The sequence below is a fragment of the Hoplias malabaricus genome, chromosome 5 (assembly GCF_029633855.1).
Source record: "Hoplias malabaricus isolate fHopMal1 chromosome 5, fHopMal1.hap1, whole genome shotgun sequence".
In the NCBI taxonomy this organism is placed as follows: Eukaryota; Metazoa; Chordata; class Actinopteri; order Characiformes; family Erythrinidae; genus Hoplias; species Hoplias malabaricus.
Genome location: NC_089804.1, coordinates 25,009,560 through 25,026,838, shown reverse-complemented (window position 1 = coordinate 25,026,838; position 17,279 = coordinate 25,009,560). Strand labels below are relative to the sequence as shown.

General features: G+C 41.6%; 1 protein-coding gene across 2 annotated transcripts in view; it reads left to right on the top strand.

Moving 5' to 3' along the window:
* LOC136696612 (calmodulin-binding transcription activator 1-like) overlaps positions 1 to 17,004 on the top strand; it is a 307,592-nt gene extending 290,588 nt beyond the window's left edge. For both annotated transcript variants that reach the window (XM_066671168.1, XM_066671167.1), the window contains 13 exons: positions 1,989 to 2,146; positions 2,901 to 3,109; positions 3,213 to 3,291; positions 3,383 to 3,713; positions 3,880 to 4,316; positions 5,406 to 5,560; positions 5,887 to 6,133; positions 6,826 to 6,897; positions 6,998 to 7,018; positions 8,566 to 8,774; positions 8,911 to 8,985; positions 9,653 to 9,683; positions 11,210 to 17,004. In XM_066671168.1, coding sequence (XP_066527265.1) covers positions 1,989 to 2,146; positions 2,901 to 3,109; positions 3,213 to 3,291; positions 3,383 to 3,713; positions 3,880 to 4,316; positions 5,406 to 5,560; positions 5,887 to 6,133; positions 6,826 to 6,897; positions 6,998 to 7,018; positions 8,566 to 8,774; positions 8,911 to 8,985; positions 9,653 to 9,683; positions 11,210 to 11,242 — 2,057 coding nt within the window. In that variant the 3' untranslated portion in view covers positions 11,243 to 17,004. The remainder of the gene's footprint in view (positions 1 to 1,988; positions 2,147 to 2,900; positions 3,110 to 3,212; positions 3,292 to 3,382; positions 3,714 to 3,879; positions 4,317 to 5,405; positions 5,561 to 5,886; positions 6,134 to 6,825; positions 6,898 to 6,997; positions 7,019 to 8,565; positions 8,775 to 8,910; positions 8,986 to 9,652; positions 9,684 to 11,209) is intronic.
* The last annotated feature ends 275 nt before the right edge of the window (positions 17,005 to 17,279 follow it).

The window sequence follows — 17,279 nt, the reverse complement described above, 5'->3', positions numbered from 1 at the left end:
TCAAGATCAATCACTTGATCCCGATGGCCCAGGAACAGTCGTGTTACTATAGAACTATTGATTGTAGCACTAAATAAAATAGCAGCTACACAGCTGGAGCAGACTCTCTCTGCCGAGCATCAACAAGTGTTCGTTAAAGTGCCTTAGTTGAGCTGGGGGCCACAGAGTGGTGCAAGATCCCCCACTTTCCTGCCTGATGCAATACCGTGATGAAACAGAGAAACTAGGCTAGGCTCTGCAGGAGGATACATTTCAGTGAAATGCACAGAGAGCCTGGCAACAGCGGCTTTAGTGCCTCCATCACACGGCACGCTAATGCCAGCCACATGAGATCCACATGGCCAGCAGGACCACAGCGGCCAATGGACTTACTGCTCTGATGCAACACACGACAAAAGAGGGTAACGCACATCAACTTCAACTTCTGTTTTCCTTTTTTTCCCTTTTATTTCTCTTCGTTTTTTTTTAGTTTTCGGGCGTTTTTCGGACTGATAGAGTTACGCAGAAATTTGTAATAGTGGGTTTTTTGTTTGGTTTTTTTTGTTAAACCCTCACTGTGGACATGACTTATTTAAGAAATTTGGAAGATGCATAGATGACATTGATTTATGACATACTTTGAGATGTTTACTGAGGAGAGGTATTTGTAGTAAATGTATTTGTTTAAACAGAGGTGAAGCTTGGAAAACCAGATGTAGACTGTTTTTGTTTGTTTTATCTTTGTTGAATGCATAGTCAGTGCTTGGAGATTTAATTAATTGACTGGTTTGGTCAATAATGATAATGTATAAACATGTATAAAGATGTTGACAATTTGCATTATGAATAATAGGTGACTTTGGGATGCTGGTTTAAAAGGTCGGATAAAAAACGGGGAATGTCACCTAGCTCACTTTTTTTGCAAGAACATATACAAAAGGTTTTTAGTGTTATTTGTGTTTGCACAGAGTAGCAAACCTTCAGCTAACTGTCAGGAAGTCATTTCGAGACTTTTTTGTAATCACTATGGAGCGTCCACAACAGTTGAGAATTATGGTCCATTTTTATTTGAATGTTGCCCTTCACAAAGCTCGGAGCGTTTAGCCGCCTATTTGCTCTGCCAGTTGGAGCTGGATGCTGATTTGCTGTCTCCAGGCTGCTGGAGGTGTAGTGAAGGGGAGGGCCGAGAGTTGATTATGTCACGGCGTTGTTGTAGTGTGATTTGGTCGCTCCCCCCATCCTCCAACCTCGCTCTGGTGTACGTGCACCGCATTCTGAGTCACTTGGAGTGGACAGGGAGAGGGAGAGAGAGGGAGGGCAAGAGAGGGAGCCAACAGCAGGTGGAGATGACATCATCCGCACTGCACCAACACTGCAGCACTGTTTGAACAAAGACGCGCTGAAGCCACTACAGTTGGCAAGCACCGAGACGCTCTCTCTGCCTTCCCATACGGACAGCAGCGTAGAAATCTTTACATACAGTGATGTGTTGAAATTGTACATATGCAAAGTGAAGCTGGTTTAGATTTGCTGATTTTGTAGTAAAAAAGTGTGTGTGAAAACACGTCACCCGTACTCTGAGGGTGGACCGGGGCTTGTCTTTGTGTCTGAACACATTTCCTTTATTGGAGTCATGCACTCAATCATGCAGATGATATGAAAGAAACCTAATAATGTTTAACACCATCTGAAAACATTCACTGTGCTTTACATTGTGTGAACAAACAGATATTTCCAAGCTCCATTAATACGTTAAGAATATATATTTTTTTCATTACCATTTCACACAGTTTTAATACATTATCAGCATTTTTTAAGCAAAAAAAGGCTGATGCCTAAAACCATGTTAATGAATTAATTTGCTTAATCCGTAAGTCCTTTAATACGACACATCACCAGTGTCGATTGCCCCATTGGTGCATCAGTTTACTGTCACACAGGTGGGTCTTAGAGGGCAAACGTGAGGTGAGAGTGGATTCTAACAAACTGCACTGGTGCCTGTGTCACAGATAACCAGTTCAGAATGTCCATCCTGGAGCGTCTGGAGCAGATGGAGCGCAGGATGGCCGAGATGGCCGGTCAACAGCAGCAAGGCAGCGGAGCATCATCTGAGAGTGGAGTAACAGGTGGAGGAGGAGAGGGACGAGGCAATTCTGACCAGGCACAGGTGTGTATCCACCTAGATCACCTCTTAATGGTCGACTGTCTGCATGCAAAGTGAATCGCTGTTAAGAGAATATGTTGAAAATGAATGGAAGTGGTGTTAAATTATGTTTTAAGTCACTGTTCAAAATAATTATTCAGTAATAACCTTCAAAGAGTGTAGTAGTAATATTTTAAATATATTTGGGAACAAACAAAACGATATTAAAGTTATTAACAGCTAAATAGAACACTTTTGTTAATTAATTTGACTAATATTCAACACTGTTTTGTAACCCATGGTACCTTTTGAAATATTTTGTACATATACAGAATTGTATAAAAATCAGAGGTCACCCTACATTCATTTATTTAATGATTATTTAGAGAACGTATTTCTGTGGAGATTATGGAATATTTAAAAAACAAACCAAAACACTATTAAATGAAATGCAGAAATGGGACTCATGCAAAAACTGGTTGACCAACACCAATTCATCAGATAATTAGTACATTATAGTGCAAAGTGCCATGCTCTCTGAGATATTACCCTGGATCTCCAGCAGCAGAAAATGCAGCCAATTTCTGAACTTTGGAGTTATGGAAGATATCCCAGCAGAGCCCATGAAAAAGTGGCAGGAATTCTACTAAAATATATTGGAAGCTGTAAGAAAAGCCAAATGTGGACACAATAAATACTGAGCATGTTGAGGTTATGTTGAGTTTTGCAGGCGTTTGTTTAAAATGGTGTTCAATTTATGATTCCTCTTCTTTTTAAGTTCTCTCCTGGTCAGGGCCACGTCCAGGGCCAGGCAGGAAGCTCCTTTGAGAGCCGTGTGGTGGTGGTGTGTGAGAAGATGATGAACCGGGCCTGCTGGGCCAAATCCAAACACTTAATTCACTCCAAAACCTTCCGGGGTATGACACTGCTCCACCTGGCAGCTGCCCAGGGCTACGCAAATCTCATCCAAACACTCATCAAATGGCGGTGAGTGATGATTTTGATGAGTGCACATTAAGGTTGGGTGTTATGACAGAAATATAACAGTACTCATTACACTGCATTAATCATCTGCTCTTTACTTCCACAGCACTAAGCATGCTGACAGCATTGACCTGGAACTGGAGGTGGATCCTCTGAACGTGGATCACTTTTCTTGCACGCCCTTGGTGAGTTGTGGAAGGGGATGATTTTTCTGATACGTACTCAAGCTAAATGCTGTAGTGATGTTCTGACTTGTCGTTGATGTATTTCTCTTAGATGTGGGCTTGTGCTCTGGGTCACATGGAAGCAGCAGTGGTTTTATATAAGTGGGATCGACGTGCCCTGGCTATCCCGGACTCTCTGGGACGCTTACCACTGGCCACAGCTCGATCCCGTGGCCACACTAAGCTGGCCGAGTGTCTGGAAAATCTTCAGAGGGAGGAGCAGCAGCAGCCGAGTACGCTGACTACAACTCCCAGCATCCCTTTCTCTCCATCTGCTGAAGGCTCGGCCGCTGAAGGCTGGATGGACGTTTGGGGCAGTGAGGGTGCTTCTGTTGGACATAGAGGGAGCAGCATGAGTAGCTCTGCTTCCAGCTCAAACACAGGTTAGCCGTGGCTCTTAATCTGAATGACGGCTGAAGGCTAGGAGTGTATATCTCTGAATATCACATTATAACTTCTTTTAAATTTGTAATTTCTGTTACTGTGTTGAGTCTCTTTGCACGTCCGTTTTATTCACTGAGACATCCTTGGCTGTTTTCACTTGTACAGACTTGAGGAGACCCAGGTCTGAACCTTCCAGCTTTTACAACAGCGAAAGCCAAGGGGATGCACCGTTAAGCAAGAAACACAAGCCCAATCCCGAGAGCCACCACGCAAGGCCAGGCAAGCCCAGTTCTGCTCCTCTTAGGCTGGAGGAGCAGGTCCACAAGGCTAAAGCATGCCCTTCTAAAGTGCCCAGGGAAGGCATTGTGGAGAAGGAGGCTGGGAAAGGCGAGCAGTCTCAGACAAAGCTGGGCTCAGTCTGCGGAGGAGGAGGAGGTGGGCGGTGGAGTGCCAGACAGGCAGGGGGACGCAGAGGCCAGTTTGGAGGGTTTGCGAAAGAAAGGCTGGCGAACAGGCTGAGGTTAAGAGAAGCGTCGGGCGCAGGGACAGTCTCTGAGCTGCTGGCAAGCCAAGAGGATCTGGAGAACACAGGAGACTTACAGGTGAGATACGAAAGGTCATCTCTGACTGCAGACCCAGAGGCTGCACAGCCTTATCAAACGCTGTTCATTATATAACACATTCAGACCCACTGCAGCCACTTAACAGCGGTGGAAATGAAGCACTTATCAGTGATGGCATAAATTGTTGAGCTTTCATTCAGCTGTGGACTCACCTCAGAAACTGCTGTGCATAGCATCTAGAGCTGCATAGTACAGAGTGTGTTATTTGTTATAGCAAATTTAGCCTTTAGAAAACTGATATTATAGAAGGTTACAATATGATAATGAGGCCTTTAACCAGTAATATTTAACTGTGTGCAATACACATCAATCGATCAAAGTCGATCAAACACAATTCCAGGTAGGTGCTTCTGTTTGCCCTTTTCCACCAAAAGAACTTTGGTTCTTGAACTGGTTCTCTTCAGGGTTTTTGGAACCTTGGTGCTGTCCAGTTTTGAAGGGAACCAAGGATACATCGTCAACAGGGAGGGGGGCGTTGCGGGATGCTTAGTTCCGCTGTGGCTGAGACAGACAGACAGAGTGATGTTTTATCCACTGTTTACAGAGATCTCACTCAGAGCAGAGTGAGATATGATACACATGGAAAGGTTGAGCTTGTGAACAGTCGAGAAAAGTAGATAACGCGCCTCATGCAGCTTTTTCTTGTATATATTTCATTATTAGGAAAATAGTATATTGCTCTCACTGTGTATTCCAATATATTATCATCATTAGTGTTTAGTCCATATGGGACAGTAGGTTCTGAAGGTGTATCTAAATTAACTGAGGAATGTAAACAGTACGTGTTACTCCTAATACTTGGGAATTGCAAATATCTGTCTGAACAGCTTCTTTAGACTTGGACCATTGTCAGTAAAACTGTTTGGACTATACTACTGTCAGCACACATGGTCCTTACACACTGGAATAATGGTTCCCAGACAGATATGTTTATTAGCCTGTGTAAGATGTGTATTCTGAACTTAACAAAGGAGATAAAGAATTATGCATGGGTTCGTATAAAGATACATAAAAAGAGATGCCCAGATGTTTTCCCAGAATGAAGGTTGCACTTTTTTAATCTTGCAGATGAACATGATGACTCTGGCAGAGCACATCATTGAAGCAACACCTGATCGCATCAAGAGTGAGAACTTTGTCGCCACAGAGTCGACACCTCTGGACAATGTTGCAGTCAACAGCACCATGAGCTGGCTGGCCACTTACCTTGGAGATGCCGAAAAGTATGTTTTGTGTGTATCTTTAAGCAATTCCAGCTTTAAAAAACCCTGTATGGTTTAGTAAGTCATTTATAAAGTCCATCTGCTCCCATTCAACACTTTTTTTAATTGTACTTTGTGAATTCTTCTGTTACAACCTGTAGGCCATAGGTTTATCCATTGCTGCTCTACGAGACTGACACCTAATAACATGCCATGTTGATGTCAAAAATAAAACCTGGCTAAATCCTATGGTGGTTCCTTTCCACTGATGGACAGAGAAATGAGTTGCTGATGAACTGTGCATCAACAGATGAGCGGATGTCAGTAATGTGCTGGTTTTTTTTTAGGTTCCTGTACAACAAGCCCCTTACTTCTTCTGCTTGTTTGGGCACCGCCCATGGGGGCAGCCAGCCAGAACATGAGGGTCCTCTTGGGAAACTGGGTCTTCCTTCTCCAGCCGACTGGAGCGCTTTTCTTAATGCCTCCCACAGCAAAGAAGATAGGGACCTCACCCAGCTGGCCCTTTCTGATCACGAGCAGAGAGAACTTTACGAAGCAGCGCGCCAGGTCCAGAGCACCTTCCGCAAGTATAAGGTAGGATCGGACTTTGTCCTGGCTCAGGGGCATCCCGGTATCACTGCTCATGTAGGCTGTCGTGGTGTTCCTTTTGGTGTTTTGGCAGTGTTCATCGTGGCCTGGTTTCAAAGGTTGTGCTGTACTGTACTGTACTGTATGGTGTAGTGTTGTAAGGTAAACCAAGAACCAGACGTCATCTCAGATCCTGGGTTTCACAGGTGACTGCGTGGATGGGTGCTGTCAGGGTGTGTGCTTAAAGGGCAGATATAGCATCAGTGTTGCAGTTAAGCATGGAGAGATTGCTTGAGCTAAGCATGGCCTGCCTATAGGGAATGATTGCATTGCTCTCTATTTATGTCTTATGGGATGTGCCCCAATCCCCAAGTCTATATCACACTGATTGTTTGAACAAACCTCCAGTGATACCGTGCTTGTTAATGTGTCAGGAGTAACCCTTTCCCTGCTCCAGAGGATGTCACTTTGGCCTGGATCTCTTCCCCTCCCCTCACAAAAGCAGTTTCAGGATCTCGGCCAGTGTAAGAGGACTTCTTGGCCAGCCACAAAAAGGGATCAAATGCCATCTCAGTGGTCATGCACTCGCAGCTTCCCAGTGAATACTAACCTCTCTTTCCTCTCCTCTCCTCTCCTCTCCTCTCCTCTCCTCTCTTCTCCCTCCTTCCACAACATCCCCCTTTCCCTCCCTCCTGCAGGGGCGCCCATTCAGAGAGCAGCAGGAGCTGGCAGCCGCTGTTATTCAGCGCTGTTATAAAAAGTACACACAGGTAAGCTCGAAGCCTAGGAACGTGTGCAGGATACTCTGCTCTTGTCAGCAGTAAAATGATATTTGATATGCCTTCATCTTCTTCCTCTTTCTTCCACAAGCTGACATGGATAGCCTTGAAGGTAATGTGACCATTTTTTAAAAAGGTTACAGACCAAAGTTTATTGGGCATTGCTGAAAAACCTCTGTATCACCACTTTTATACAGTAATTACGGTATCCTGGTATTGAAGGTCATTTAATAAATTCATAAAGTTATTAAACCTCATGCTGCTGAGAGCCAAACCAACTCATTAGAAAAGGTGTCCCTTAAATGTGGCCTTATAATGTACATCGCAGTTTACTACTATTTATTAGGTGTACAAATACGTTTTTTTTCTGTAACATATAAATGCAATTCGAAATTCAAACATTCTCCTCCCTTTGTCATTTTTTATTTATGTTGCATAGTATTAAATATGTCAATTGTCCTTTTATTTTAAATAAATACATTAAGTTAAAAAAATGATGTATTAATACAACTACGACCCTGAACTGGATAAGCAGTTGCAGACAATGAATGAATGAATGAATGAAGTTCAGGGTCATGGTTGTATTAATACTTAATTTTTTTAAATGTATTTATTGCGGTTTGTGGTTACAGACAATGAATGAATGAAGTGTTAATACAATACTTGATCTTCATTCATTCATTCATTCATTCATTGTCTGTAAGCGCTTATCCAGTTCAGGGTCTGTAGCCTACCCAGAATCACTGGGCGCAAGGCAGGAACACACGCTGGAGGGGGCGCCAGTCCTTCACAGGGCAACACACACTCACACACACATTCACTCACACCTACGGACACTTTTGAGTTGCCAATCCACCTACCAACGTGTGTTTTTGGACTGTGGGAGGAAACCGGAGCACTCGGAGGAAACCCACTCAGACACAGGGAGAACACACCACACTCCTCACAGACAGTCACCCGGAGGAAACCCCCATGCAGACACCGGGAGAACACACCACACTCCTCACAGACAGTCACCCGGAGGAAACCCCCACGCAGACATAGAGAGAACACACCACACTCCTCACAGACAGCCACCCAGAGGAAACCCACGCAGACACAGGGAGAACACATCACACTCCTCACAGACAGTCACCCGGAGAAACCCATGCAGACATATGGAGAACACACTGAACTCCCCACAGGATCTTGGAGCTGTGTGACAGTGACACCAACTGCTGCACCACCGTGCCGACCTATACTTGATCTTGATCTTCTAAACCAAAACTTTTGGATACAGCATTGTCCCCAAGAAGAGAACAAATTGATACACACGCTTTCGTTGGAACCCATATCAAACGCAATGACGAATAAAATCTAGTTTCTAGCTTGCCATTTTCAATAACTACTTCATTTTTAGGTTATTTTTTGTTAAGATAAAATGATAATTGTCCAACATTTACTGTAAAGAGACAAAAGAGTGGGGGAATGTTTGATTTTTTTTTTTATTACGTTTAAAAAATGTATATTTATTTGTACACTTAATAGTATCTATCAGTTTTGCAAAACTTACAGCACCAGGACTGATATAACAGATAAATCACCCAGCTCCACAGGAAACAATTAGGATTTGTTGCCAAGTCTTTTGGCGTTCATCTTCTTTACTTGGTCCTTTTTCAGTATGCACTTTATAAGAAGATGACGCTGGCCGCCATCCTTATCCAGAGTAAATTCCGCAGCTACCACGAGCAGAAGAAGTTCCAGCAGAGTCGCCGGGCAGCCATGCTGATCCAGCAGTACTACCGCAGCTACAAGGAACTTGGCCGGCCCAACACACATTCACACTCTCATGCTGCTGCAGCTGCAGCTCTGGTGCAGCACAAACTCAGGTATGAACACCATCCAAAACTTCCCAAAGGCCCAGTGGGAGAAATATTACACTGAAACTTTAAATCAAACAGTAAGTCTCAGACGGTTTGTGACTTTTATGATACTTTACCGTTCATGCTGCTCACTTTCTTTCAGAAGTGGTCTACTGACCAAGAGGCAGGACCAGGCTGCCAGGAAAATAATGCGATTCCTGCTCCGATGTCGCCACAGGTAAGTTACAGCATGGCTCTCACTCATGACTCAGTCATCCTCAGCTCCCATAAACTCTCAGCCACTCTCTCTTAGTTACGTACTTTTCAGTTAATGTTGAAGACGCCAGGAGGAGCATGGCACTTTTGTTTATTACATTATAGGATGTCCCCAAAAATTCCTTCTAGATATACGGCTTAGCTCCACCACACAGTATCAGACAAATACCACCAGAAAATGTAGGATTGGGATTCAGAGAAATCAGGATAAATTCAGATCTATTATAAAAAATCTATTTCAAAGGATTGACTGTAGCTTAACTGTGAGAAGTTGCCTGGTGAGAAACCTTTCCTGTGGTAATGGTCCCCACAGGATTGCTTGTCATTGGTCATTGTAGTCGGCCCCTCAAATGATGTGTGTGAAGTAGAAATAGCAGCTTAAAGCTATTAAAAAGAGGTTGATTAAAGAAGAACACATTTGTATGAATAGTAGCTTACTCACAGATCTGAGAATCCGCAGTCGGAGATATTTCCACCAGTTATCCTCAGGAAAACGTTCAGGACGACCTACTCCAAAGTAAATGGATCTGTTAAATCCCGTTTTAATTTGGGCCCTCTCCTTCCCCGACTCACCTGAACCTCAGTATGTGCTAATAGCTCTGTGGTGTTGTTTTGCTGTTTACGCAAAGCCCCTTGATGGACCATAGACTGTTCAAACGGGTGAGTGCAGCCTCAGCAAACTCAGTTTGTCCCCCCTCTGACTTACTGTTTTACCTCTCTTCCCTCTATCCCTCCCCCCCTTGATCATACCCTCTCTCTCTCTCTCTTCAGTCAGCGACTCTCTTCATGTTCCTCTCAATTTCAGTCTCTCTTTCTTCTCTCCATCTCTCTTTTCCTCCTGCTTTATGCCTGCTTGCATGATGGCCAACTGGAGTCTCCAGTGGACTGAGCCTCTGAATGAGAGAGAGGGGACAAAAGGCCTAGCAAACTATAAAGATTCATTTATGGCAACACTAACCAAATCACCCTCTCTTGATTCGTTTCTCTTCCTCAATGTTTCCTCCATCTCTCTTGTTATGAGGATGCTTTTGAGAGCACTAAGGACTGCTGAATAGTGTGGATGGCATTGCATGATGGCCAAAGGATGGCCTTGCTTCTTTCAGGGCATGCTCTAAATTCAATCACTTCCTTTAAGGAAGAGTTTATCTCCTGAATGCCTGGCTGCCTGTTTATTTGCCTTGAGTTAAATGGCTTGATTGAGGGGTTGGGGGACTGCACATTTATGCCATATTTGTGGTTTTAAGGACTCTTAACTGCTTTGAGTCCAACTGAATATATTTACAGCACTCCAGAAATGACTTCACTTGTGCTGATTAATATTTTGAATTATTTGATCTTCTGTTTTAAACAGTATGTTTCCTCAATAATGTGTGGTGCATGTGTTGTATTTTTCTTTAAAGCTACTAACAGCATTAGCAGTGAAACTTATGTTAGACGTCTAGTCGTAAAAAGACCTTTGCTTGTATTGTTTTGTTCACCGTCAATGAAACAATGTGTTTTCCACACGTATCTAACCTCACTGAGGGAACGTAGTGTGGACCTTAATTTGTCTGAGAAAAATGATATGCCTAACAACTACTATGTTTCATCTCCACATATTCTTTTCATGAGTAGCCTTGTTTTTCTGGGGGTGTACTGGCAGTGCATGGATGTTCACTTTGTTACCAGTCTTTGTAGAGAGATAACACCACTGTACACTGTAAGAGACCTTCAGGACTGGCATCTGTTCAGTGAAGGTCATGTCCACCACTGTTTCTGGTCCCATACGGTTACAAATGTCCGCCTGAGTCTTCTTCCAGTTTTTTCAAAATGCCAACTGTCTTACATTTTACCAGGATTACGTGGTTATTTTATTAATTGTGTAAAAACACAAAATTTCAGTCTGCGTTGTACTCCTTCATCGAGGAACTCATTCATTTCCAGGTCCTGAATAATCAGTGATTTATTGTGATATGAAAAGTAAACAGGCAGCGCTAAGAAAACTAGAATAAAACAGATTTTATTCACTCTTACATTGAGGAAGAACTCTAATGTTGTTGGTCTGTTCAGAAATATGTATTTTATGTGGGTGAGGCCGGTAAGTCTGCCTCCTGCTGATAAATCTCTGAAGGAAGGGTGTTTATGAAGCCTGGCCCAGAACAGAGTCTAACTCCGTATTTCTTTCTTTCATCTGTTGTTTCTTTCAGGGCGAGAGAATTGAAAAAGGCCAAGGAACATGAGAGCTCGCCAAAGAGCCCCGTCGCAATGTAACGTCCACATCCAGACTGTTTCCCTTTCCCTTTTCTGTTTTTACAAGAAACGAACAATTTACAAAAAGGCAAAGACTATTCAATGGAGAAGAAGAAAAAAAAACAACAAAAAACAATGGATCCCAGAAGATGGGAAGAGGGTAGAATATGACAGTTATTTACTGACAGTAGTTTAACTGATTCTATTGATCCTGGTACTGCCACAGCATTGTGTATTTTTCCTCACCATTGGGGAAAGTGGGGAGTTCTGCTTAAATGAACACTATATTGGGGAAATATGACATTATGTTCATGCCATTTTGCACTCTTCATAGATTTTTTTTTCTTTTTTTTTTCCAAAAAAATTATATATATCTATATAAATATATATATATATATATATTGAGGAGCGATTACCATGGAGCTGAAGGATTTTTTTTCTCTGACGGCACTTGTAAAGGAGTTGAGAGGATAAAGAAACACATGACATCGCATTAACCATGCTGGAACTTGCTTAAAAAATTTTGTTTTTTATATTTCAAAAGGAAAAAATACATCAGTCCGAACAAAAAAAAAAAAAGAGAACAAAATGACAAAAGCAAACCAAAAAAATGACCTCATCTCACTGACCATATGCATGCAGTTTTCAGTCAGCTCAATGTGTCATCTCCACAAATCTTCATTTCTTACTTCTTCATCCTTCTATCCAGTGAAAAAAAAGGGATGGGCTTCATATGAATGTAGATGGGGTCTAGGCAAAGTTTATGAAATATCAGTGTCTTACTTTTTGTGTTTTTTGGAGAAAAGGGAACTAGTGATGATTTGGGACACCACCGAATCTCTATAGGGTACCTGTTTTTGTGTGCACTGTTTTGCGACTTTCTAAACGAGTCCTTTTCTTAATGTCACCTTTCGCTGGCCTGACTTTGTGAGTCCCGTGTTTTGCTGAATTTAATCTGGAAACAGTGCATGTGTTTGAGCCAAATGCTCCTGCATGCTGATGGAACTGTTTTGTGTTTTTCATTTGATTCTCTTTTCTTCATATTTAGTGTATTGTGGCGTTGGCATCCATCCCCAACATCCTTCCAGCCCCAGAACCCTTCCTCTGTCCTGTCTGTACAGGTCATTTTAACCTCATTTTCCTTTCCTTTCGCGTTTACTTTTATTTATTATTCATTTTTTCTTTTTTTATAATTGTCTTAAACATTGTGCCACAGAAACAATATTTTTGCTCAGTTTACCTAACATTTTACTGTGTGTGTGTATGCGCTGTGACATGGTTTTAGTGATTCTCATTGTTGCTCTTTGTTCAATTTGGAACGCTCCAGAAAGCTGCCAACGCTTCTGTGGAGGTTCACATAGCATTGCCTTGACTTCTTAGAGACTTTTTGAAAGGTCCCTATTCACAAACTCCAAGTGAAAAACTCCATATTTTTGACTATTGCGTGGTCTCTGTACATAACGAAGATGTGAGAAGGTACAGGGAGAGCCAGAACCTTTATCCGAAGAGGATTGTATTTAAGAATATATATATTATTTTATTCATAAAAGGGATAATAACACGATAAGAGACAAAAAAAACAAAAATATATTGTATAGTTTTGTTTGAACGCCCAAGATGTATGGTTGTATTGTTTGTACATAATGTAAATACCTGTTGCAGAGAAGGAGCCATGTGCATGAAACTTTAAGACAATGACACAGAACATAATATAAAGAAAAAAAAGTAATGGCTATGGTCTGTAAAAATGATTCAGTTTCACTATGAGTCTTTTATTTGAAATGTTCTTATAAAGAGCATTTACTGAAGCATGACATTGTGGCTAAATCATGATTAAAAACATATAGAGTTAGGGGAGACCCAAGTTACCTTATCAGATACGACCTCTGAATTTACTTTTCTCTTCTCTGGGCTTCTTTGAGAATTAAGGGTATTTTCTTTTCTTTTTTTTTTCCTTTTCATTTATTTTGCCAAAGGTGCCAAGTTATTTGAATTTGAATTCTACTGCTCAGCACGAGACTACTCGGTTTTCTTTTGGAAGAAAATATGACTAAATTACTTCAATTCATTCCATCACCTGCTGAATCGTACAGTAGAGGTCTCCACAACACACAGAGAAATCTCAATACCGCTCTCTCCTGTCATTACTGAGCAGTTATTACACGTTTAATGGTCAACATAAGCCCAAAACCATAAATGCAGAGGTGGAACAGATCTCTTCTGAACTCGTGTCAGACTGTGATCCAAGCAAAATGATATACAGTTGGAAATGTGCAGGATGTATTAGCGCATGTTTAGTGCGTATGAAAACCTTTGTAAATGGCAGTCTCGAACAGAGAATCTCCCTCTGCGCTGGGGAAACACATGTGGAGGCAGTGTTTATGGGTTTGATGAAGGCTGGGCTACTTCTGTCAGTTACAGGGACAGTTTGACACGATTAAAGACAGTGTAAGATGTAATGTCATCACTGGCGGAGGCAGAACCTTGTGTAATGTTACGTCATATTTCCTAAAACTAAGGTATTAGCAAAGGCTCGTCAGATCAGTGAGTATCAGCTCTGGAATCACATGAAGTGAAGTGATTAACCCGGAAGAAATGCATGCTCTATCTTATTCACGGCTAATACATGACAGGGCAGGTTTGAATCAGCAGCGTGCCTACATAACATTAATGCGCTAATGCTACTGCATTTACCTGAGCTTGATCAGTAGCACATCACTCTACACGGTGCTTACAGTATGAAATTGACAGAGATTCAGCTGATCAAGACTGCCATCCGCTCATTCAGAACCTCTGAGTTCTAGTTTTCTTATACTGAACATGTTTGCATTGTGTGTCATGAAACCATGATGAGTTTGTATTTATTTATTTATTTGTCAGAAAAAAATGAAGTTACAAGGGCTTGGGGTTAATCATTCTGGATTTGGACACGAAGACTCAAAGTGGACAGCAGTGTTCAGCATTAGATGGATCATTTTAGCACACACATACACACACAGACACACACACACAAACACACACACACACACACCAGCAGCTGCACTTAGTCTGTTTTAATCAGAAAGTACGGTGCTCATTTGCAGGTTTCTGTCTTGCTGCGTTTGTCTATTTCCTTCCATTTCAGCCTAATTTTTTAGTTTGTTTATTTTATTTTTTTTTTTTTTTTCAGTCCCTCAGTCTCTAAACAAGTGTTTCCATTATTTCGTCTGGTCTGACATTTTCATACTTCTTCGTATTGCAGAGATTTAATATCAGAATTATTGTAGAAAGTGCCTAAAAGCATAAGCTTCAGTGAAAAACAAAAAAACAAAAAAAAACACTTTAAGGGGTGTATTACTTACAGCGAAGGTTAATGTTAACTGATTCCTCTCGGTTTTTTATGTGTGGATATGCAAGGCTGAAAACTGGTTTTACTGTCCGAACAGAAGTTATTCCCTCCGGAATCCAGGTTTATCCTTCCTTCTCAACCACAGCCCTTCCGTAACATGTTCAAAACACCCCCTCAAAATATTCTGCCAGCTTTTTAAAAAGAGCTTTTTTCTTTTATTGGGATTTCTGGGTTGATTACATTGCTTCATATAGAAGATTTGAATTATTTCCATATATATGCATAAAGGGTGCCAGATAATACAGTGTTAGAGAGATTTGTAAATGTATGGGGCATTTGCATGAGAACCGGATTTCGGATTGACTGATTAATACACTAAGCATGCCTGTTTTTCCTGTCCGTATTCAGATAGGTCAGTAGAATAGGACAAATTCTATTACTCATTTCATATCACAGAACTGTTGGTTCTCGTTTGCTGTGAGGCAGGCAGAAAGAGCTGGAACGGGACACGTATACTTGACCTCGTCATGTTCTTTGTTTTGTATTTTTGCATCAGTATTAGCGTGATTAGAACTCTCTCCACTCTCCTAGTCAAGGCTAGGTTCTTCCAACATTGAGCATGCAAGCCAAACTTCAGGAAGTCATCAACAAATGTCATTAAAAAACCATTAACGGTGAAGTACACTCGGTAATGGAAGCAGCATCTGCCTCATCGTGTCTGCTGTGTCTCAAACAACCAACTTTTGTGAATGGTTCTTTCATCTTAGGGAACAGTCTGCCTCCCTTTCGTGATTATACTCAGGGTGCCAAAACGGGGAGGGAGCATCAAAACGAAACCTCTGGAGACGAGAGTGGAGACTCAATTAGAACAGGTCAGGGCTTCGGGTCTAGCTCGGAATCGACAGGAGAAATTTATCGTGATGTACGTACTTCTCTTCACGCGTCATGAAGACGTTAGCAAGCATTGCTTTCAGGAACAGAAGTCAGGAAGCACACTCTTACAAATAAAGGTGCCTTTGAAATGTTGCCGCAGAAGAACCTCTCAGTGGATGGTTTCTTTCAAACTGTTCCTCAGGGTCCCAGGTTGGATCAAACGTCTGGACCATCTGGCGGTCCCCTGAAGATGAAACTTGTGAAAAACCTCGATGAACCTCATGATATAAAGGTGTTTCCTAGATGTGCTTCTTCAAACCAAGAACTCTTCAGGAACCTTTATTTTTAAGAGTGCAGGACAGATCTCATACGACTAACATGAGTTCAAATCTGACCATCGTCACCAAACTGACCAGGGAACATAAGCTTAGGCATTAGTCATTTCGCATCTCCAAATCCCTGTGGGAATGGAAATGCCTGAAAGGAATACCTCAGCTGTAAATGCATCAAGCTAATCGGAATAATCCAGTCACGATCCGACACAGGCTAATTCAGCGGACGTTAGTGTTTTATACTAGAGCATTCATTCTGTGTGAGGTGTCACTCATGTAGGCCTAGTTCATGCAGCTTTAGATTCATCATACAGACTCATTTCTTCCTCCAAAGCCTTGTCTATGTTACTCCTGGTGTGTGGCTGTTTCACCAAAATCACCACTGAGCTCGTAATCTCATCTTTGGTGCTGAGCTAACTTCTCCAGTGGCTCAGGTATGGACAAATGAATGACAATAAGCATTCAACAGTTTAGCATTAGGCTAAGACAACCTTTGTTGTACAGTAAGAAGAATAAAACATCGGTATCACGTTCCTCGCCCCACTGGAACACACAAATGCAGTTAGGGTTTAATAGAACTGATAACCACTCTTCACATACAAATCCAGAGCAATAAACCTTTTCCATTTCTTTTTTAGCAGAGAACTGTAGATCAAAAAAAAGGAGGGAAACATACAAAGATATGAAGGAAAGACATGCTTAGTTCACTTCCTCTTATGCAATTAGTGTTACAGAAAGTCAGGCATTCAGTGATCTATGGACATTGATTTCATATCCCCCACCCCTAATGCACGTTTTCATCATTTTCAAATGACGCTAAGAAAAAAATAGCTAAAAATAGAAGCCCATCTTTCTTACAGGGCAGTGGGCAATCAACACTCTGCATGTAAAACTAGTATTAGACCTCTCTTTCCCCCTCTCTTTTTCTCTCAATCCCCCCCCTTTCTCTCTCATTCCCCGCTTTGTATCCCTCCCTTCTTCCTTCAATGAGTTTTCCTCACATTCTGTTTTTCCTTGGCTGTCTTTCACCCTCTCTCTCTCTCTCTCTCTCTCTCTTTCTGTCCTTCTTGTGAGTTTTATTTTTCTGTAATTGTGCATGTAAGAGCATCACTGAATTGTTGGATATGTTTAAAAAAAATATTCAGCTGCTGAAGCCATGCAAAACATTTTGAATTGCCCTTAAAATATGGAAAATGTTTTCTGAATGCTTTATATAATTTCTGCTGTAAAATAAAATCTGAAAATGAAACTGTGGTTTCTCTTCTTGGTCAGTTTGTTGTCAAGTAGTTTTATTGAAATTATTTTCTTATATTGGCCTTGATATTATGTATTATATTATATATTTAATTCCAATATATTCAATACTAATAAACCTATTGAGAGAAAATCCCAGTTACGTTAGTCCTCATATCTCAGCTTTGGGATGAGATAGGCTGAAAATAATCACACCCCTGTGTAAGTCAGGACCTGATCAGTCAACATCGTGAGTTTGGA